General features: G+C 38.0%; 1 protein-coding gene across 3 annotated transcripts; it reads left to right on the top strand.

Annotated features, from left to right (window-relative positions):
- Positions 1-52: 52 nt before the first annotated feature.
- Positions 53-22,064, top strand: TSG101 (tumor susceptibility 101). 3 transcript variants are annotated; one of them, XM_076344130.1, is made up of 10 exons: positions 53-155; positions 4,097-4,181; positions 6,065-6,130; positions 6,687-6,850; positions 7,696-7,822; positions 10,439-10,505; positions 12,218-12,309; positions 18,772-18,974; positions 20,316-20,555; positions 21,733-22,064. In XM_076344130.1, exons 1-10 carry the CDS (start codon positions 114-116, stop codon positions 21,820-21,822), a joined length of 1,176 nt encoding a protein of 391 aa, XP_076200245.1. In that variant the 5' UTR covers positions 53-113; the 3' UTR covers positions 21,823-22,064. The 3 variants fall into 3 exon arrangements, with proteins under 3 accessions (XP_076200245.1, XP_076200244.1, XP_076200246.1); XM_076344129.1 differs by having other exon boundaries at positions 12,215-12,309; XM_076344131.1 differs by lacking the exon at positions 53-155 and adding an exon at positions 5,315-5,480 and having other exon boundaries at positions 4,119-4,181; positions 12,215-12,309.
- The last annotated feature ends 752 nt before the right edge of the window (positions 22,065-22,816 follow it).

The raw sequence follows: 22,816 nt of genomic DNA, 5'->3' as shown, positions 1-22,816 counted from the left end.
CGGCCGCTTCCTGTTTTTATGTAGGGGCGGCGAGGGGTGGCTGGGCCGGGCCGGGGCCGGTGTGTGGCGGCGGTGCCGGGAGCGGCGGTCGGGCGGTGGAGGGGCCGGCCGCCATGGCGGTCTCCGAGAGCCAGCTCAAGAAAATGCTCGCCAAGGTAATGGCGCGGCCGGGGGCACCCGAGAGCCCCTTCCCCTCCCCGCCCGCCCGGCTAGGTGGCTGTGGGCCGCCCCCGCCCTCCGCCTACCCTGGTGCGTCGGGTGGGCCGCCCTCTGCGGCGGCCTCTGGGCCGAGGCGGCGGCAGCCTCAGCGAGGGGCTGGGCGGAGGGGAGCGGGGTCCTGCCCGCGGCCTGGTGCGGGCCGCCCGCGGCGCTCGGCGCCTGGCGTGGGCCGGGGGCGGAGCGGGGGCCCCGTGTCTCCTTCAGCCTCGGCGCTGGCCCCCAGGAGCGGTAGGCTCCCCTTTCCCATTTCCTTCCTCATGGGCGGTCACGGACAGTCGCCAGCCTGCGGCTTTGTCCCGGGCCGGGGGCTCCGGGGGTAGCGGTGTCGACGGCCGGGCGGAGCAGTGATAGAGGGGTTGTGTCCGGCCACCTGGAGGCTCTAAATCGAGTTAGTTTGTAAAGGGAGGCATGGTGCACCGAAGCCTAAAACACTTCGTTATTTGCAGTCCTGCGAAACTTTCGGTTTGGGTTAGGATATTGCCGGTAAAAGCTGAATAGAAACCAGTTGCCTGGCTGAGGCTGTCGTGCATCGAGGTGGATCAGAGCTGCGGGTTGGGTTGTATGGCGTTGTCTGCATTCGCTGGTTAAGAGAAGGTGGAAGACGAGTTCAACTTCATTGACTAAGGGTGGGGGGGTTTATCACTCTTGTTTAAGCAAGCAAGAAAATCTCTTGGAAGGTAAATCATTAATCACTGAATTGTACAGAGCCATGTGTAGTTGTGCCACTCTTCAGGTGAAAACGGCTTTGGCCAGCGGCTTGAAATGAAAACCCCTAAGGCTTAGGGGGAGTTATGGTTTTGTTTGGGGGGATTTTTTTAACAACATTTAATCATCATATTTGCACAATTTTAAAATGAAATACGATAGGCAAGGATCTGATCAAAACCGAAGAAATCTTATTAAAGCGTCTTTCACCTGCAGGGAATCATAAGCAAGTTTTTTTATCAGCTTGAAAATGAGTGCTGAACACTAACTCGGCGTCAGCAAATGACATCATGTATGAATTTGTATATACCTGTCTTCTCTAAATGAATTATTGCCATGCCGCAGAAGAAACAGAATTTAAGGTAGTCCTGTGTCCTCTTTCCCTCACACCCGTTTTATACTCCCAATGCCATCCGACTTTCTGTAGGTAAGATCAAAGTGCAGTGTACTTAATAGCTGATGAAAAATGAAGTTACTATTTCACTACTTTATTTTTAAAAAATAGTTACACTCTGTTCTATAGAGGGAAACTTAGTGATATTTCCCCTATTGAATAGGTCAGTGTGTGAGATAACAAAAGACTTATGTTCACCCAATCTAGGGTTTAAGGGCTTAATTTAACTTCAGGTATTTACCTGCTGTCTGATCTTGAAAAGCTTCATCTCTCTGTGATCTGTTTCCTGATATGTAAAATGAGGAGCATGCATTTGCCATCTGAGAATGGAGGAGGAAAAAGAAAGTTTAGAAATTAAGAATTCAGATTAATCAGTTTTAGTTACCTTTGTAGAAATCATTAGGATCTTATGTTTTCCAAAGAGATTTTGACATTTCTTGGAAATGCTCAACTACTTACTATATGAACACAGGAAAAGATTGTCTTGTAATATTCTAGGACTACTTAGAATGGAAAAGAGAAATAAGCACAGAAGAGTATACATTGTGATTTAAATAATAAAAAATTTTAGAAGAGCCATCATTCTCATTAGGAAAAACTTCTTCTTATGTCGTTTTAATATACAGAACTTCCGTCTTCTGTAGTTATCTGGATCTAAGTACTGAAATTAACAGCTGATGTAGCACTTAATTTTGCTTGTGGCAGTAGCTGGAATCTTACAAGGTTATCTCTACTAAGTAAGTAATTATTCATCACTCTGTAAAAACTATTTGCAGCAATACTCTTTTTCTTAGTTTTAAGAGACACATGAAAATATTTTTTAATTTTCAGGTGCTGGACCTAGTTTAAAAGGACCCCAGATAACCAAATCTAGGTTTTATCAACCCTATCAACCACCGTGTACCAGCCTCCCAGTACGTCTGCTGAGCAGGCAGGCGTTGTTTTATCTATTCCTTGACTAAACTGACTTGAGACTTTTGTGCCAAAAGTGGAGTTGAATCCTGACTCTGAATCCTCGTGCTTGTTAGGACCTTCTGTTAGTGGAAGCCAGTTCCTTTTTAATAGTGGTTGTGCCAATCTTCTTGAGTCTGTATCCTGTACCATAAGGTACGTTCCTATAAAAAGACCCCCTCTTACTTTTTAAAGTAGCTCATGACATGCTCTCATTCATGCTGTAGTAACACATTCAGTGATGCGGGTATGTACTGCCAGTTTCTGGCTGGCCTAGCTGAAATTTCACTGACCTCTTGTCTCCATGTTCTAGCAATGCCTGTTACCTGTTTCTCGCTTCCGCTAGGTGTTGAGGAAGGAGGGAGGAATGTACTCAAATGCTTGCAAAGTTGTCTCTTCTCTGTCAGGCCCCTCCTGCACGCTCCCAATCCTGCACCCACTTTCCAGAGGAAGCTGAGATGCTTTGCTGCAGCCCTCCCATCAAAACAGCATTCAGGGGCTGCCCTGACCCTCTGGCTGATTGACCTCTATGCTGGTGCCTCCCTGCACACGCAGGCATCCCTACTGGAGGGGTTGCTTTTCTTTCCCACAGACCAGCATTTTGCAGACTGACCGTAGGGCTGTTTTGCCGTTGGTCATTTCGGGAAGATAAGTCACAGCATTCCCCGAAGCGCAGGTGCTTTTTGTAGACTGATCTGGCATTATGGGAAGTGGCATGGTGTGTTCATCTCTGCTCATTAAGTAAGAGTTATCATGCCCAGGAGTAGCATCCTTGTCAATCTCTGTAGGTAACACGAAGAAGAATTAGTTTCTAAGCTTCACAACTCATGAGTGTTTGTTGGAGCAAAGGTGACCTTTAGTTGTGGCACCACACTTTGCTGTTGGATAATGTCTGAATTAATTTGTTCAGATGTTGTTAACATCTGTGTGCTTTGGGGATCGGACATTTCATTGTGTTGGGCCCTTTGTCTTCCTACCATGGTTAAATGAAAGGATGCTCTCTGTTTATGTTCCTGAAGACATCTGAAGATTGTAATTACTTTTTTTTAATTTTATTACAATGAAAACATTGTCAAGGGACATTGTTAGCTTTCTTTTTAATGGTAGTTACCAGGAGGAATGGCTACAAAGTTAAAGAGCTGCGCCACGTGGTGAACCAGCTCTCTGTTGCCCAGGAGCATCTCCTTTGTTGTCTGTGGATTATAGTTCAGAGACTGTTAAATTCTGTAGTAGTGTATCTGTGTTTTACAGATCTTCTGTGCTGTGAGATAGTCCCTGCTCCTGATAAAAGGGGGTGAAACCAGTATTATTACTGATAATATTGTGCCTTGAAATGTCTGCTTTCTAGTTGATAAAATACATGGAAATACTGATCAATGATTGATAAATACTGTGACACTTTGAAAAGTGCTATGAAAGGTATCTGTGAGGTTCAGATCCTAGATAGCTGTGTATCGGGAATGTTCGAAACGTCACTGTATTTGTTTGGAGATGGGTTTTTAAGATCCACATATATCTCTCAGATACTCTTGGTTATGGTAGAACGTGAATGAAAATGCAATAGCTTTCCCCAAATCACTTGATGTATGGACCCTTATTTAAGACTAAAAGCATCTTAACACCTTATTAAAGTTTAGTAAGTTATATAGGCAGTGTTCAGTTAAGTAATACAGAGAAATAAATTCTTATTCCAAAATAAGAGTGGAGAAGAATGTCCATATATCAGTGTAAACTCTCATAAATGCAGTCTATTGGGTAAAACAAAACCAAATTAAATTACACTGAAAATTTAGTCTCTAAAGTCATTCTTTCTCTTTTGTTTTCCAGTATAAGTATAGAGACCTAACTGTACAGGAGACGACCAGTGTTATTACTCAGTACAAGGACCTCAAACCTGTCATGGATTCATATGGTTAGTCTGTGCATGAGAAAATTTTTGTTACTGAATTGTTGATGGTTTAGATATATTTGGTGCTTTTTGTGGGGAAAAAGGCGATTAAAACTAGAAAACATAATTTGAGTTTCTCTTCTTGATCTTTGACATCAGTACTTCCTTAGAAACACGGAGAGTTATGTTCTAAAATAACCTTTCTATATTAGTGAGTCTGTCTAACCTGTCAAGAAGTGTTGCATTTTTCACAGCTTAACTTTTAGTTAATCGCTCAGTCATGTCCTGAGATTGCTGGTATCTTACAAATTGAGCTTTGCTGTCATATAAAGATATTTTTAGAGTTCTATTTAGAAAGAACTGTAAATCAATGAACAAATACTTCATTAAAAGTAATTGTGGCAGTCCTTAAGGAAGTGTGAGGAAAACATAGTCAAGTATATAGAAAATCGGTATGAGGGGTTTTGTAATGTAAATTAGCGATGACAGTCACTGTTTGTTAGCTATTTCAAAGGCTCTGACTAAATTCAAGTGCGTTAAATGAAGACAGTATCTAGTGTCAGCTCCAGAGGCTGAGGGCATGGTTTCACAAGATACAGTGAGCCAGCATAGCTGCTGAGGTCATCCTCCTTCTGATCACCTTTTTTTAACTGTCACCTGTGGGATTCCTCTATGGGCTAATTTATATTACTAATACGTCATCAGAGACTTTATAGTCTTCTGCTTTCTAAATTCTAAATCTGGATTGAGAAGTATTAAGAAAGGACATGGACAGGTAAAAGATAGATTAGTTTTAACTTGAATAGCTGCAAGCCAGCAGCTGTCACAGAAATAAAAATTCATCCAGTGACTGGAGAATCAGAAACTATAGTGAAAGGACTGTGTTGGAATAGCAAGTTTGCATTAACGATAGTGATCAGAATTCCAGATAGCTTTGAGCTGTAGCAAGAAGCCCATTTGTGTTAGCTAACTCTTTCTAAGCTGCCTCTGAAAGGCTGAGCACAGAACCGCTTACAGGTAATTGACACTATTCGGAGCAGTGAAATGAGCAAGAAGAAAATGTGGTTACACTGCTGTTGAGATAATTTTCGAGTTTATATTAATAATGAAATATATAACCCCATTTAAGTCCCAACATGTTCTACCTGCCTCTGCAGAACATTAGCACCAAAAGAATTGTACACGATAAGCTACATTTGAAGTATGACTAGAAACTTTCAGGTGAAATCAGGAAAATAAAAGCTTTATTACCAGAAGTTGATTTATTCAGCCAAGAATAATCTATTGGATTGAAAGGATGGGAAAACTAAATACAGCAACTCGGTAAGTTGAGGTCAGGGTTCCCATGCAGTTTGTGAACCAAGACTAAGATGTGGCAGAGAGTCAAGTGCTACGCATTTCTTCCTCTTCAGTATATTATTGTTTGGTTAAATTACCTTTACTGATTATGTAATAAATGCCAATGGCCCAGTAATTTTCAGTATTCTTGCTGACCTGTTTGTTTGGAGAAAGCATAAGGAATTCTTTGTAATCCTAAAATGACAGCTGTTTTTTTAATTAAGTTTGAGTTCAGATTATCTTTGCAGCGATTTGTATGATTTGTAGTTTGTGTGGTTCCAACATGTTTTACTTGGCGTCTGAATGAGGAAACAGTTTGATTTGCAGTGAAGGTAGTTTGACAATAATTAGTCATTCATTTCTCAGAAATAATGTTATTCATAAGAAGTTACCTGACTGTAGACAATCATTCGCTAGTCCATGAATGTGCAAGAGCAGAACCTTTCAAGCTAAGCTTATATATGAGTAACATCTGAAAACTTATGTTAATAAATAGATGGGGTATAACCTGAACAGAGATTAATGTAGCAAAAATGTTTGTTTTAAAAATACTGTTTGTTCCCTTTCAGTTTTTAACGATGGCTCATCCAGGGAGTTGATGAGCCTCAGTGGAACCATTCCTGTGCCTTACAGAGGTATGCATTTATTATTATTATCACCACCATTATTTTCCCAAACTACATGAAAAACTATTTAGATTTGTTCTGGTTCAATTTCACTACTTCGGTGATTGCTATTTTCTTGAAAAGTATACTGTTTTAAAGAAATTGTTCCCTATTTTTGCTGTGGAATAAAATTTTAATGTTGAGCATTGCTTCTTCAGTCTTGTACAGCTCTGTAACATCTCTTTTCTTTCAGTATTGCACGTTTTTCAAGCTTCTCAATTGAACGAGTATTGCAAACCATTTATTGCTGCAGCTAACGATAATTCAGATTAGGGTCTAGTAATGTTACATTGTAGAACAAACGATGTATTAGTAGTAAATGATAATTGTAAATCAAAGTTAAATTGTTCTGAAAAATGTTGAGTTAATAGCCATATTGTGAGCTCTTTGTTGAACATTAGTAGATTTTGGCTTCTGACTGTGCAGTTGAATTTACTGGGTTTAGGAGTTTTTTATAAATCAGGATACAAGAGGACAGTTACAGAGTTGGAGTAACTTTTAAAGTCTTTCAAAACATCTTTTCTAGGTAACACATACAATATCCCAATTTGCTTGTGGCTGCTGGACACCTACCCTTTCAACCCCCCAATTTGTTTTGTTAAACCCACTAGCTCTATGACAATAAAAACTGGGAAGCACGTTGATGCAAATGGAAAAATATACCTTCCTTATCTGCATGAGTGGAAATATGTAAGTATAGGGAACTCGAAATCTTCAAATTGCTCAGTTCTGAATTCCTTTAGATAGTTGTATCATTTTTAACAAAACCCATAATCCTCTTTATTTGAGATCTTAAACCATTTTTTTAATGAAAACAACTGCTTGTTGTTTGTAATGTCTTAAAGTTCAGGATGTTGCATTCTCTTGCCTGGTTAATTGCATCTTTATTTACAGTTTGTCAGTTTGTTTGGATTATAGAGCTAAGAAAATTTGGAAATAGGCTATTTAATCAGGTGCTGCATTCATGATGCTTGTCCTTATTTTGGCAAAATGAAATCATGCCTATATTAAATGTAGTTGTAAACTGAGAAGCCTAGTTTAGCTATATTTAAAGGTTTGTGCCACTCCTTAGTGAGTTAGGATATTTTTTTCTCTTGAGCCATTCTGAACCTATATGCTGTATGAAATTGAAATGTCTGAAAACTTAGTGATCTGTACTTTTTTCATGTTGGAGAGTGGATTTAAGTTTTTAAAAATTACTATAATCCATCATTGCACAGTCATCCTCAGTCATTTATTGCCCTGCAGTTGATATGGAACCATGTATTCCCCAGTTTATTCTGAGTGTAATCACTACTGCAGTTGTATTTTGCTATACCGTTTTGAATACCAGCTGGCTGGGTTTGGAATCAGTAGAGAAATCCATAAAGGAAGTTAAATATGCACATATATATATATATATTAAAAAAAATTAGAAAAAACACAAATAAAAGGATGGCTTTTGAGAGCTGATGGATTGGTACTGTTTTGTTATTATCGTCAGTTAAACTGTCTGTTAATGAAATCAATAACTTGTGAATTGCTTACCCTCACAGCCCCAGTCAGACTTGCTAGAACTGATTCAGGTCATGATCGTTGTGTTTGGCGAGGAACCTCCAGTCTTTTCTCGGCCTACTGCTTCATCAATCTACCCACCATACCAGGCAACAGGCCCACCAACTAGTAAGCGATCATGGCTACTAATTTCTACAAATACTCGTATTGATATTCCGAAGCATATTGTTGCTCTGCATAGTTGTTAACAAATGATGTATTCTACTCTAGAATGACTTTCTATATTGCTGGCTAATGAATTCACCTGTGCTGTACTTGACCTTTTTGAACTATGTTGGAAGAATGTGTGTGTGTTTGACTTTTGGAAGGGAGGGAAAAATCAGGTTTGTATTTAAAAAAAGCAACAACAAAAAAACCCCACAGACACACATACCCAAGCCCCTCAAAACAACCAGTAACCTGTCAACATTCAGACATAACCTTAAAAAGAGATTATTCAGATAACTGTACCTTAATTTTTTTATTCTGATAATGCAAGTCCATCTGTTAAGTTTCCTGCAACCATTGATTTCATAAGCAAAAACATACTGCTTGTGTTTTCTATGCCCACACTCCTGTGTTTTGCTGGGTTTTTTTTTTTTAATAATTGCTGGCGGAATATGAAAAAAAACCTGCCTTGTGATTTTTTCATTCTTCTATGTTGATTTGGTACTCTGACTTAGTACTCATTCTTATTTTCTTGCAAAAATTCTCAAGACTTTAAAAAAAAGTCTTTTATTTATTTAAACTTCTGGAAGCATCTTATTTTAAAGACTGGGGATAGGTGGGCGGGGGAAAAAGGGGAAGTGGGAAACAGAAAAACCTAGAAATTCTTCCAAAAGGAGACTCTGCATTGGGTGGGAAAAAAACCCGAGTAGAGTAGACCTACTCAAGCTAAAGACTGGGGCAGGAGGAGAGCGGGAGCAGATTAGCTACAGGTTGTTTAATGATAGTATAACAGTTCTGCATTAATTTAGTGGTATAGTAGTTGTATTTGGGGTTATATATTTTTGCTGTATTTTTAAGGCTGTGTCTGTTTTCTATTAAAATACAGCTTTCATCAGATCATAGCATTACATCTGAAAAGCTGAAGTACTATTCATTACAATTTCCAGCAGAAACCATTTTTAACAAGGTCTTAGGTTCTTAACACGTGAGAAAAGGGGTAGCAAACATAAACGGGACCGTTAGAGATAGTTGGCTAAAGGTAAGTATTTGGGACTTCTTAGCTTGTCCAGCACTAGCCTACCTGTAAGAGCACTGGATGATTCTACTGTTCTGATTTTCCAAGAACAGCGGGTGTCAGAAGTATAGTTTTAGTAGAGACTGTGATCTGTATTGTGCTTTAAGGAAGGACCATCAATTGAAACGCACTTGACTACTCTTGTGGTCACTCAATGCTAGCATAGGTGAAGTAATTTTAGTGGAAATGTTTCAGGATTTTCACACTGTTAATAGCTACTTAGCATAGTCAGTTTTTCCTTATTTTACAGACATTAGGTCTGGGGGTTTTTTAAGTTCTGGATATACCGTTTAAGAAGAAATGAAGCCCTTTTTTAAAAAAATGAGTAATTTGAAAGCATTCAAGGATGAAAATAGCTCGGCTCTTTTAAAAGAAAAAAGCTATTTGATGTAATATTCCTAAAATTACTAGAAATGTGGAATAAAGATATTCAAACCATAATTTTTATAATAGAATTGTCACATTTCCAAGAAGAAACTTAAAATTGCTGGGACTGTTAAAGCCTTTAGGCATTTGTATGTGCTGATAAAAATTTTTTCAAGTGTAACTTCTAAACGGCAGAAATTACTGGATAAGAACATGATGGGATTGTTAAACAGCTAATTAACTGTTGTGAAGTCTAGCTATTCTGAAGGTACTTAAATGATACACTCGTTATTTAGTGAGTAGGGAACAATGGCTACATTGGAAAGGTTATTTTCTTTTTTCAGCTATTATATAAAAAATGGAGACAGCTCTTCAGGTGTGTCATCTTTAATAACATGCCCTTTTTTTGAATTCCCTACCTGCAGATACTTTTTCTTATGTATCCACGTTTTCCATAGTGCAACTACTCGTTGTGGATTTTTAAATCAATATCCATTTTTATCTATGCAGTGGTTAGTTTAAAATAATGATTAAGACAAAAATAAATACGCAGTGACAGGTGTTCTAGCCAGTTATTCTAAGGAATGTGTACTTGGCTTCAATTACAGTTCTCATACTCCCCCTCCAAACAAAAGACCCTTGAAAATATTTTAACCGAAGTTGATAGGTAGAGGTGTAGAATCTTCAGAAATGCAGAATCTGCCTGCGTTTTGTGAAAATGTGCTTGGATACAGAAAGGAAATTCTAACTGGTCAATACATGGAGGGAAGGTCCGCTGCAGTTTAGTCCTTTACGTGTTTTGAGGGGAAACAGCTGCCTTGGTCAGTTGGCACAGAGATAGCTCACAACAAACATGGGCACGTATCCCTCTTGCCAAGCTGCTCAAGAGCAGCATGGAAACGTCTGGGAGTGTTGTGAGAAGTGATGGTGTTAGAGGATGCAGGGTACACGTTATTGGGGGTTTGGGGCAATAAAATGACTTCTCTTACTCTTGTTCCATTGTGTTATACTGTATTCATTGTTCAATAATATTTTGAAAAGCATCTAACTGCAGCATAAGTACATCTCACTAGTGTGTTCTTAATATATATTAAAATCTGAAAAGTAAAAATATACAAAATCATTATTTTATTTAGCTTCCTATGTGCCAGGCATTCCAGGTGGAATATCTACCTATCCAGCAGGAAGCACTCCAAACCCGAGGTAAGAACCCCTTTAAACCATCATCATTTACATAATAGTTTCACTGAATAGTATCTAGTCTTAGTTGTATTTTCTTATGGTATATTTGTTGTATAATTATCGTGTTAGCAGGTTTGGGTTTTTTTAGAAGTGAGGAGTGAGTTCTTGTCAATAGCCAAAAGAAAGTTTGAGAAAGATTTAGCTTTCTTAGTGTTGCTTGCTTCAAATACAATATATTTGGGTGATAAATACATTTTGAAAATTATTACCTAACTCCCAGATGTTATCTTGCTTTGCTCGTATATTGGATTAGTTTTTATAAGGTTGATATGTTTACGATATAGAAAGAAATGTTTCCCTACAAGTTGAGGGTTTTTATTAGTAGCGTTAGTATTGTTTGGGGTAATTAGCAACTCAAAACATCGAACAAAACAGTTGCTGGATTAATACAAACCTTGACTCCAGGATAAATGTGGACTAAATTCAGAGCACTCCAAAATAATTTGAAGGGCACAAAATGATTTTAAAAGCTTTTCATTAATACAAAACAAGACTTTCTCTTTAAGTATGTTATATCATAGTTTGGAATAAAGCTTTTCCAGAAGACTTGCAGTTCTGTCTTAGCAAATAGTAAGATGCTGATTGCTGCCTCCTAGTGTGTACCTACATTTTTTCACATCGTAATTAAATCTTTTTATTATTAATATCCTTATGTCCTGATTTTGTCTTAGGAGCATATGAGGAGTTGCTGTAGTAGATAACATTTTGATTTAAAAAAAAAAAAAAAAAAAAAATTGAAACCCTGTAAGCATTAGGAAGGTGGGGTGTTATGTTTTAAGAATTGAAAAATGGGGATTTTGGTTAAGTTCTTAGGGCAAGTTTTTTCCTCCTAAATGCGTTTATTTAAAGTGCTCTTAATGTTTGTACAAAAATGAGTAATAGAAGAACTATTTTTAAAATAATACAATTTATGAATGAACAGAAAGGTTTTAAGAATGTTAAATTTGCAATTATCTGGAGAGGCACAGAATATGCTTATTTTATATTTTGCATGTTTTCTTGGACCATTTTGTTCACTTACAGCCATGGTTAATACTCTGCTGTATGCAGGTGTTTGTCAGGCTAGTACTGACTAATTTGAGTCCTTGTTTCAGTTGACAGTAAATGTATTTTAGAAAGGTATTGTAGACTGTCATGTTATGTGTCATCTCACAGTTGTTTCAGTGAACAAATGAACACTTTTGCTTTCCTTCATCCTTCAGAGCAGGGCTGAGAATTTCTGGAGGAGTTTCATCTTGCGACCATATTTTGCACATTTTTAGGTTGCATAAAGCGGTTCAGCAGTCATCTTGTTAACTATTCTCATATTAAAAAATATTAAATTGAAATTGCTGTTTGTGAGTTTGTAGCTAGAATAATTTATTTTGGAAACTTTTGGGGTTTTGGCATGGCAAGATTAAGAGTTTGAAGAGAATTTGGAATGATCCAAATGCTTGACCAGGCAATAACTAGATAGGGTTTTAGATAAAATGGTGTCGTCTTAAATCATACCAGAAATACAAATTGTGAAAGATGTTAATGTGAACAGGAAAAGAGAAAAAGTATAACTTGGCCTGCAATTTAAACATTTTATTATGTAAACAAATGTTTAACATGGTGACATAAAGATAATATACATGGATGATATTTTACAAATAGTTACATAACATTAGTATATCTTTTTGTCGAAGCAGCTACCCAAACTATCCTTATGCGGGTGGTGTTCCATTTCCAGCAACCACTAGTGTTCAGTACTACCCTTCTCAGCCTCCTGTGACTACTGTTGGTGAGTAGCTTTGAAAGGATTTCTCTGAAGTGAAGCTTCCCTCTGTAACTGACATGTAAAGAAAGAAAATGGAAAAAGAAATGTTTTGTTCTTAATCTGACCTTCCAAAGTATTGATCTTCAATTAAAAAAGTGATTCAAAGGAAGAGTAAAATACATTTTATGTCCTTCGCCTTATATTTTATTCAGTCAGAAACTCGATAAATTCCTGGGTTTGTGCAATGCATTGTGTGTGCGCTCTATAAATATTTTGAAGAACACTGCATGTAACTACCTTAAGTTTTTTTCTCACCCTTTAACTGTAGGTGACTTGATTGTCTGCATTGCTCTGTTCGTGGTTTATAAAAATGCTTTTGTCCTCATTTAATCATCTACTGGACTCGCTTTATTTTCTCTTTACTTATACTTACTTTATTCCAAAAATCGTAGCTATCTAAAGCAGAGGTTTCCAATGTGCTTGGAATGAGCTTCATTTTTACCGAGTTTCTTCTCCAGCCTCTTCTCTGTTGCTTCTTAATGGTCCCTACTTGTTACTTCCTTCTTTCTTCCCTTCAGCAGCAAGATCTAGGGTATTAACGTGTATCTTTTCCCAGTCTGCTGCTCTGTGGCCCTGTGCTGGCAAAATACACTAGCTTGGTTTCCACTCAGCACCTCACTTTTAGTGCATGTGTAACAGATTGGGAACCAGTGATAAAGGTCATCTCTCAAGTTAAGTAGGAAGTTGGTGCAGTAACTTTCCAATTGGATGATGGTCCTTTTGGAGCAGTTATATGGTAAAGACGTAGACTCTTTTATGACCTTGTTGAGAGTATCAATCATTTGTAGTCTCTTGCACCATAATTTAAAAGTGCATTCATAGGTTCTTCGTTTAATGTGTGAACTCTCAGTTATTTATACGCACTCTTCCCTCCAGAACTGTGTGTATTTTGAAATTTTCATTCACACAAATGGGTACAAAGCAAGTTCACAGCTTGGCAGAGGAAGATAGATGCTTCTACTTTACTCTTAAAATATTTGAGGAGTTGTTCTGTTGTTACAGAATTTGGAAACAACAATAAGTTGTATGTTGTGTTCTTCTTGTGCCTGATCCCATCCTTTGTGTCCATGTTCTTCCAGCCTGCTGAATTAGAAAAGTCTTTTCTGAAAGTTGTTGGCCGTTTTGGTGGTCATCTCCACTCTGAGGTGATGTGTGTCTACCATGCACACTGCAAGAAAGCCGCTGTCCCACTTAAGTAGCTCAAACAGTACTCAGTGTTGGGGGGCTGTAGTTGAGTCCTTGAGAATTGATGGTCTCCACTGGCTCTCATGTAGGGAGGTGATAACCTTTCTAGGGAACATCGGCTTTCTGCAGCAACTTTCTCAAACAGATCCAGTTTTCCTTTTATGTAGTAGAGAGTTAATTTAAAATACAGATATGTCCTATTTCATTTCTTTCCCTCATTTTCATCCCCAGTGAAGATGAACAGAGGTGGAATATCTGTCAGATATCACAGAAGGCTCTTCAAGTCCTGAGTTAGATCATCTGATACCATGTTGTAATGCCAGATTTTGTAGTGGCAATTTAACATTAGACTGATTCATTTAATGCAGCTAGGTAAAAGTCATACACCTGTTACACATGGTTTATCCCTTGTGCCGAATGAAATGCAAACATGTCTCTTCATTCATCCACTGTGTTTACAGTAGTGTTCGGGTTTTTTACAGTACAGTATTGGTTTTTTTTTTTTCTTTCAGCTGCAGATGTTTATTTCCTATACAGATTCATAGAATCATTAAGGTTGGAAAAGACCTCTAAGATCATCGAGTCCAACCATCGACCCAACACCACCATGCCCACTAAACCATGTCCCTAAGCGCCGCATCTAGACGTCTTTTAAATACCTCCAGGGATGGTGACTCCACCACTTCCCTGGGCAGCCTGTTCCAATGTTTAACCACTCTTTCAGTAAAGAAATTTTTCCTCATGTCCAATCTAAACCTCCCCTGCCGCAACTTGAGGCCATTTCCTCTCGTCCTATCGCTTGTTACTTGGGAGAAGAGACCAACACCCACCTTGCCACAACCTCCTTTCAGGTAGTTGTAGAGCACAGTGAGGTCTCCCCTGAGCCTCCTTTTCTCCAGGCTAAACAGTCCCAGTTCCCTCAGCCGCTCCTCATAAGACTTGTTCTCCAGACCCCTCACCAGCCTCGTTGCCCTTCTCTGGACACGCTCCAGCACCTCAATGTCCTTCTTGTAGTGAGGGGCCCAAAACTGAACACAGTATTCGAGGTGCGGCCTCACCAGTGCCGAGTACAGGGGGATGATCACTTCCCTAGTCCTGCTGGCCACACTATTTCTGATACAGGCCAGGATGCCATTGGCCTTCTTGGCCGCCTGGGCACACTGCTGGCTCATGTTCAGCCGGCTGTCAACCAGCACCCCCAGGTCCTTTTCTGATAGCTTTCCAGCCACTCTTCCCCTGTTTGGCTATGGTTCATTGTGATAGTTTATTTAGGAGCATATCAGGTGCTACAGCTTTAGAGTTTTGTGTGGGTGGTGGTGGTGTGTTTCCTATAGTGAGCTTAGTTTGAATTGAATAAAAATACTCATTCCAAGTAGCTTAAGCTTTTAATAATAGCTGGTTTTTCAAATAGTTCTTCAGGCTTTTTCTTTCTGTTCAATCATCTGCCATTAATTACCTTTCTGATGCAGTTACTAGTTTGATGATTCTGTAAGGTCACTTCTGAAACCAGACTCTGCCTGGTAAAGGTTAAGGGTTTCGGTGCTCTGTGGATTTAATGGCTATGTGCCATAAAATCTTCCCCAAGCTGGGCTAATTATGGAAGTGACAGAAAATGCTAAGAGTTCATGCTCTTTAAGAAGATACGTAAAATCTAATTGAGCTGTATTAAAATGATCCTTTATATGTTCAAAGACCTCTTTCCTATCTGTTAGCACATCTATGTGAACTTTCATTGTGTTAGGTGTATTGTGATTTTATTTTTATTCCTCTGTCCTACTTTACGGTTAAAGTGAGCCTTGTATAAAATCTCCCAGAGTGAGGGGTATCAGGGGAAAAAAAAAGTAGAGCTGATGGCTGGTTCTGACTTTGTGTTAAAGAATAATTCATTATGTAAAGTAAACATGTAAAGAAATCATGCTAATGCTATTCTTGAAGTGAACCGGACCTTCTTGTTTTGATTTGGAACATGCATATTTACAACTGTCTGCCTTAAAGAGGAAGTCCTAAACAGTGAATAAACACTTTGTCCCAAATAGTTTGACTAACTTGGTTTATGTTTTACTTCTCGATGTAGAAAGTACTGTTCTTCTCTGCTTTTCATAAGAAGCAGCAATGATGAATTCCTGGGTTTGTGTGTATGGTGCCATTTGCCAGCTTCTGTTGCTGATTCTAATAGATAGTTAACCAAATATTGAAAATGGTCTTGTTGACTGGCAACAGGGTGAATTGCTTAAGCCAGAACTGTAAATCAGATCAAGTGTTGGGACATTTATACTTTCATAATGCTACCTTTGTACCAGTTGATTAATAATTAAATCTCTTTTTTTCCAGTACTAATTAGCTTATTTTTTAAAAATTACACATATTCTGGTGCAATTTGTATGTAAGTAAAGTGCTCGCAATAGTAATTATCAAAATCTGATGTTTTCTTAATTTTAGAAGAATTTGGTGGATTAGTAAGCACAATGTGCATCTTCCCATAGTTCCTCTCATGTCATTTGCATAGCTTTATTCTTCCAGATATCTGGCTTGGTGTAGGTTTTGTGGACAGGAATAGAGTAAAAGGCTTAGGGAAGAGATACGAATTTATGCAGTCTTGTTCTGTTAGCAGCAGAAGTCCAAAAAGTCCTCTGGATGTTTTAAGGATTCTGAGGTGTGCAGGCTTGTCAACAACAGTTTGCATTTGTTAGTATAACAATACCAACAGACATGCCGAACAGATTTTTTTTTTTTTTTTTAATTATGATGAGACCCTAACAGAAAATTGTTAATTTTTCCATTCAGATGCTTGTTTCTGATGGCAGAGTTTATATTTTTAAACTGTGTTCTGGATTGTTGCTGATTATCACGAAGATATCCAGTCTACCCCAAGAACACTGTAATGCTGAAAATATATTTATCATTGTTTATCTTAGTGTAATTTACTCTAAAAATACCAATCTTTGAACTAACTGTGTTTAAATGGCAAAATTGATGTATGGTTTTGAGTTGCTTGTTTGCTTTTGCTTCTTCTGAGGGCCTGTGATTATTAGGAAAGGTGAAGAGGTTGATTGGATTTCAGCTGACTTGAGACACTTTTCTGAATCTTTGGGAAGGAAAAACAAAAGATATGCTAATGGTTTTGTCTTTAGCTATGTAAGATTCACGGGAGCCTTGATGAATATTTTTCACTTTTTAATTTTTTGAGATCTAGGGTACTGGGAGATACAATGTACGTAATGCTGTAACAGCTTCAGGGTTTTGATAACTGTGTCTCTGGATAAAAAGATACTCTGGTAAAATTTCTTTTTTCAAATTTTCTTTCCAGTTACAGAACTTCAAATCGCTCTATGTTTCATCCATAAAAGTTGGAAAGTTTAGGCACAAAACCTGCTATAATTCTTGCTTTATTAGTAGTTGTTAGAATCCAGTTGAAGTTTCTGATCTAAAAGGTGTGAGGCATAAGCACGGGGAAACTGAGACACTCCAATTTTTCTCATAGAAGAATGGTTGAAGTGGTTTGTGATAAATACGGATACAATTCTGCAACCAGTAGCCACTTTACATTCTCTAGAGCAATCCGAGTTTCCTGGTCTGCAGATACACAACACTTCCTGTGACAGACACAAAGGATTTACCTTTCTATTTAAAAAGGTGTTAGTGACAGACTCTTGAAATTAGGTAATCTCACTGAAAGGCTGATGTGCAAAAGCAATAGTAATACTCAGGCTTAAATGTGAAAGCCTCTAGTGCTTCAGAGGGAGAGGGACTAATGAAATATATTAGAGAATTTATTTTCTGCTATTGTATTTTCTAGTATTGCTGCATCAAAATGTGATTTAATAAACTGAAATTACAAGTACCTAGCAACCAAAACAATCAAAAAAAGGTAGTAACCTCAGTTGTTGTAACTCAGTTACATAGCAGCCTCTGTTGCTGTTAAACTGTAACATCGATCACTTATAGAAGCTAGTTATATAATACTAGAACAATATTGGTTAGTAGTTTGTTTCACTACTACTAAAATCACTACTCTGAGTTTCTGGTCACAATGGACCAAGTGAAACTGGTAAATTAGTATACCTGCAATCAAATTGTATGTCATCATCTTTGTCTTACACTTAACCTAAAATAGCTATGCTTGCTTTTGTTAGAGTCAAATTGTATAACTAATTCCACAGAATCTCTGTATGCTTGACTAATACTCTTTATTCAACTAACATTAAAGAAGTATTTTATCCAGAGAGAAATTTTACAAGTTCTTCATGGGTGCCGTTACCTAATTTTATAAACGATGCTCCCCCCTATCCTGCTCCAATTACAGTACCACCCTGCAGAAGTTTTAAAAAAAGAAATGGTAGGCCCAGTGTAACACTGAACACATACCTAAAAGACTGCCATCTGATTTTAGTCTGCTAGAACATATCTATAAACCATATGCTAATACAATTGATTGGCATTTCTCTCTCTGCTTTATAATCTTTTAATAAATGTTGCTTGTTAAAGTAAGATTACCTCAATAACAAATGTTTTATGTTAATGCTGATTGTTTCACTGCCCTCCCATACCTGCCCTAGGGTGGCTGAATAATAATAGTTGTGAAACTAATTGGAAAGACTAGATCATATTGTAGCTTTTTAATCACTTGATACTGTCTGGTAATTTGTCACTTAAACAGACCCTGCTATTAGATCTTCGTAAATATAAAAGGGCAGCAGTTAAGGTCTTTTTCATTGAAATTATTTTTGTTAGCTTAGTGTTCATCTATTTTATTAATCTTAAAAAAAAAAAAGACGACTCCAACACAGTAATTGGCAAGCCTCAAGATAGAGTACCTATAGGCAAATTCACTGTCTCAAAGCCAGCCGTTACATTAATTGTGGTTGAATACATGTATCCATTAATTCCTATCGAGTTTACCAGAAACTTATTCTTCTTTTAAAGACTCAGACTAACAACATTTCTAGACTTCAGGGGAAGTGGCCAGCCCATTTTTAAATTAAAGGGAGATTGTGGATATGGGAATAGTAAAGTGAATGAATGGATGCGTACTCTTAAATTTACTTGTGTACATCTTAATGTGTTTTATCTCACTGTGGTCTCTTCACTGCTTCTGAAAATTATTATGGAAAACAGTTTCTTTTACTGTCTCATATTGCTAAATTACATACTGCAAGTTAGCCATTTTTTTTTCAGTCTGGCTTTATACTGAAGCCAGTGCAGAACAGAGTTAATTTTATACTTGTGAATTTTCTTGTGCAGGACCCAGTAGAGATGGAACTATCAGTGAGGATACCATTCGAGCTTCCCTTATTTCAGCAGTCAGTGATAAACTGAGATGGCGGATGAAAGAAGAAATGGATCGTGCACAAGCTGAACTCAATGCCTTGAAACGGACAGAAGAGGACCTGAAGAAAGGACACCAGAAACTGGAAGAGATGGTAACTCGCCTGGATCAAGAAGTGGTAAGCTGAGATGAAACACTGCTCTGTATCTGAATATTCCTAGTAGTGAACAGAAGCATGTAATTAATTCATTATTAAGCATGATAGAAATATCAAAGCTTCCAGTGTATTGCTTTTTAAATATATATTCTCTTTCCAAATTGAGGTGCATGTGTTCAGACTGAAGGAAGTCAGAAGTAGCAGTGACTGTAAGATGCACTGTCCTGCACGTATCTTACAAATGTCATTGTTCAGTAGTAGAGGAACAGTGTTATTTTTCTCCATCCTCCCTGTGAAAGATGTCAGTGGTGTGAGATTATTTCATAATTGTGTCTCAGTTTCTGGATAATAATGTGTAACAGCAGCACTGGAGAACATTTCAGTGTCTTAGTGCAGAGATGCTGATTTAAGTCACAGCCTCTTGTGTAACCTACAGACTTTTCCTTTCCCAGACAAGGGTCTCTCCTACTCAGTATGCTCAGAAACTCCTGCCGTTTTTCATTAAGGCCTGACATCTTCCGCTTAGTCCATCTGCTCCTTGCGTTACTGCTCGGGAGTAAGATGTGCCCACTTTAAATGTAGTGTGTAATTCTAGTCTTTTCCTATCTTGGAAAGAAAGGACATAATAGAACTGCAGATGTTTGATGCAAAGGCAAGAAGGATGATCCAGTGTATCAGACAGCTTCCATGTAAGACATGACTAAGTAAGCTAGGACTGCAGTCTGGAAAAAAGTGGGGACAGAGTGGAATATGATAATGGTCTGTACGGTTTTGAGTGATACAAGGGAAAACACAGTGGTATACAGTCTCTTCCAGTGTGTTAGCTCTGGGACAAAAATATCAGGAGGCAAATTCAAAAGTAGCAAAAGGAGGTACTTCTCGTATAGATGCAGTTAAATTATAGTTACCATCAGTAGGTAAAGCCAGCGTATTTTGTTTCCTGTCAATACAGTTAAGTGTTTGTGTGATCCATGCTCAGCAAACTTGTATAGGAACTTACTCCAAAAGACACATTTCCGAAGAAAATAATTATTTTAGCTTTGCTTTTATTATCTTTAAATGGTTATTTTTTCCTTATGTGGCACCTTCAAAATACTTAAAGACTGTTAGCATGCCTTCTCTACAGTTATAAATTGGTAATGGATTGACATTATCTGAAACAGCCTTTACTTTTTTAAAATGAAAGAATCCGAAATCTATAGATTGGTAGCTCTTTCTTTTGTAAAAATCATAATAGAGATGAGTAGAGAAGTAAAGAATCAACTGGCATGTCTAAAAATCTTTCATCTTGACAGTTGTATCACAAGAAGACATTCAGCTCTTGAGACCTAAGAAATAAATAAACATCTTAATTGTTTTTAGGCTGAAGTTGACAAGAACATTGAACTTCTCAAGAAGAAGGATGAGGAGCTCAGTTCTGCCTTAGAGAAAATGGAAAATCAGTCAGAAAATAATGACATAGATGAAGTTATTATTCCTACGGCACCGCTTTACAAGCAGATCCTGAACTTATATGCAGAGGAAAATGCAATTGAAGACACCATCTTCTATCTTGGGGAAGCATTGAGACGTGGAGTGATAGATCTAGATGTCTTTTTAAAGGTAAGTTTCCCAGGATGTTTTTAAGATGTACATTTTAAATGTGTTTAAATACTTCAAACTCTTTTGTTCAGCTTGTTAATGTTAGTGATTTCTTCACTGAAGAGGATCCTGTAAGAACATGAATACTTGTATGTTGAAACGTAAGTTTTAAAAGAGGAATTTCAGAATTAAGATAAAAGACCAATTTTAAAAGCATTATAGCTATGAAGTCATTTATCATTAGACGAGTGCAACAGTGTCAACATAAGCTTTCCATTGGGCTTGCATCCTTATTCTGGAGAAACTAACTTTAAGGGTGATTGGAGTATTCAGACAGCTTTTCACTTGCAGTCTATGGATGGCTCTGCTGAGGCAGCCAGTGGAGTGTTAGAATCGTAGGGGAAAAAAAAGCTAATTTTGTATCTCTAGCAGAGACCTTCTTAGACAATTTGTTCCCTTTCTTTGCTGTCCTTAACGCTGAAAGTTTTCATAATATCTGATCTAATAACCTTCCTTTATTTTGAACTTATGTGCATGGTGATGGCAGATTAACTAGAAACAGATCTGTTGTTATTTTGAAAAGATTTAAACCACTTTTTAACATGGAATAAAACTACACAAAATATATGTCAGAGTAATTAATGTTGCCATTGGATCTGGAAGGATTAGCGTGCAGAAGTGTTAATAGTCTGTACTGAGGCCACTGCGTAACAAGAGTTACCAGTCCTTCCTTTTTCTAACAGTTGAGGTTCCCCCCAAGTTACCACTTAAGCTTTGCTTTTAACATCTAGTGTACAATTGCACTACGTAGAGACGTATTATTTCCTTCTTATGTAGCTTGCAAGTTCTGTTTATCTACTGTTAAAAGAACTGTTCTCTGCCCCATGGGAAGTGCATTAGTCTGACTTCACCTTTGGAGTACATATTACTACTTTTCTCTTTGATAAGAGTATGTGCAGAGTTAGTAATTAAAATCACAAAAAATATACTGTAGTGATTGCATTTGGTAGCCATCTGCAAGTCATTTTAAGCCAAGAAAATGCCATTTAGTAGACTAATGCATTTCATGTTTCCAAAAAACTAACATCCTGTTTGGGTCATAGAACGTGTCATGCTTTGAAAATTTGTATGGCAATACAATTAAGATTATATCAAAACTTTCCCAATAGCCAGCTGTTCTTATTCTTTCTTTCTGCAGCATGTACGTCTTCTGTCTCGCAAGCAGTTCCAGCTGAGGGCATTAATGCAGAAAGCAAGGAAGACTGCTGGACTCAGTGATCTCTACTAAATTCTCAGACTTTAACTGGGAAGTTAGATTTCCTCATGAAACAGCCATTCTCTTAGTATTTCTCTTAATCAGTAGGTGCCCAGAATAAGTTATTACATCATTCAAGTGTAAGATATTTTGAATCAATAATATATTTTCTTTTTGGTAAAGACTAGCTTTTATTAATGCACTTTCTATCTCCTGTAATCTTTGTGCTGGTGGACTTACGCTGAATAAAACTTGTGGCATATTTTTTTCCTCTACCGAACTGTGTACGATGCGATTTCTTTACAAACAGGCCTGGCTTATGCAGTGTCAGCTTAACCATACTTTCACTTCACTTCTGAGATTTGGAAGACATTTCAGTGTCCCAAACTGGAAAAATTCACATTTCAGTGTAACTAACCTTTGTTATGACCAATGAAAGCTGGAAACTCAAAATTTCAAGGCCCTGCTGTTTGACCTAGCTGTTGATGCCCAAGGATTGTTTTCTTGAAGTGAGCTTAGTAACCGTTACATTGACTTGCCTATTCTACCATCAGATCATGGTCATAGTGGAGTATACCTTATGGTGCCTTAAGAAGCACTGATGTATATTGCATTTTTTCCACTAGAAAATGCTAGGAAAAAGAAAGGCTGCTACGTTTGGTGTTGCACTACCTGCCAGGCAGAAAACGCCGCACACCAGAATGCCACAGGAAGCGTGGGTTCTGGCTGTGTTAGCTGGGACAGAGCTCGTATCGACAAGCCTGGTGGTTAAACACTGCACTGTCTGCAAAAGAGGGTATGGTGTACAGAGCATCTCCCAACTTGGAGTGCTGTAGGGATTCATGGTGCTGCTCGTCGCCTCTCAGCAGCATGCTGCTGTCCTCCCCCATTTGCTTTTGTAGGCTGCCTCAGCAAAGCTAGCTTGAAAACCAAAGTTTTGTGGTCTCGGCACAGTAAACCGGTGTTGCACAAAACTGAGCATTTGTCTTAAGGCTTTTCATGTTACCATTGGATCTAAAGAGATTGG

This window comes from Aptenodytes patagonicus, chromosome 7, assembly GCF_965638725.1.
Source record: "Aptenodytes patagonicus chromosome 7, bAptPat1.pri.cur, whole genome shotgun sequence".
NCBI lineage: Eukaryota > Metazoa > Chordata > Aves > Sphenisciformes > Spheniscidae > Aptenodytes > Aptenodytes patagonicus.
The sequence above is the reverse complement of the archived record's forward strand: the minus strand, read 5'-3'. Positions and strand labels throughout refer to the sequence as shown.

Coding starts and splice junctions, on each gene's coding strand:
- TSG101 (XM_076344129.1), top strand. CDS start 114: ATGGCGGTCTCCGAGAGCCAGCTCAAGAAAATGCTCGCCAAG. Junction 7,823..10,438: donor GGCAACAGGCCCACCAACTA/GTAAGCGATCAT, acceptor TATTTTATTTAG/CTTCCTATGTGCCAGGCATT. Junction 10,506..12,214: donor GGAAGCACTCCAAACCCGAG/GTAAGAACCCCT, acceptor TTTTTGTCGAAG/CAGCTACCCAAACTATCCTT.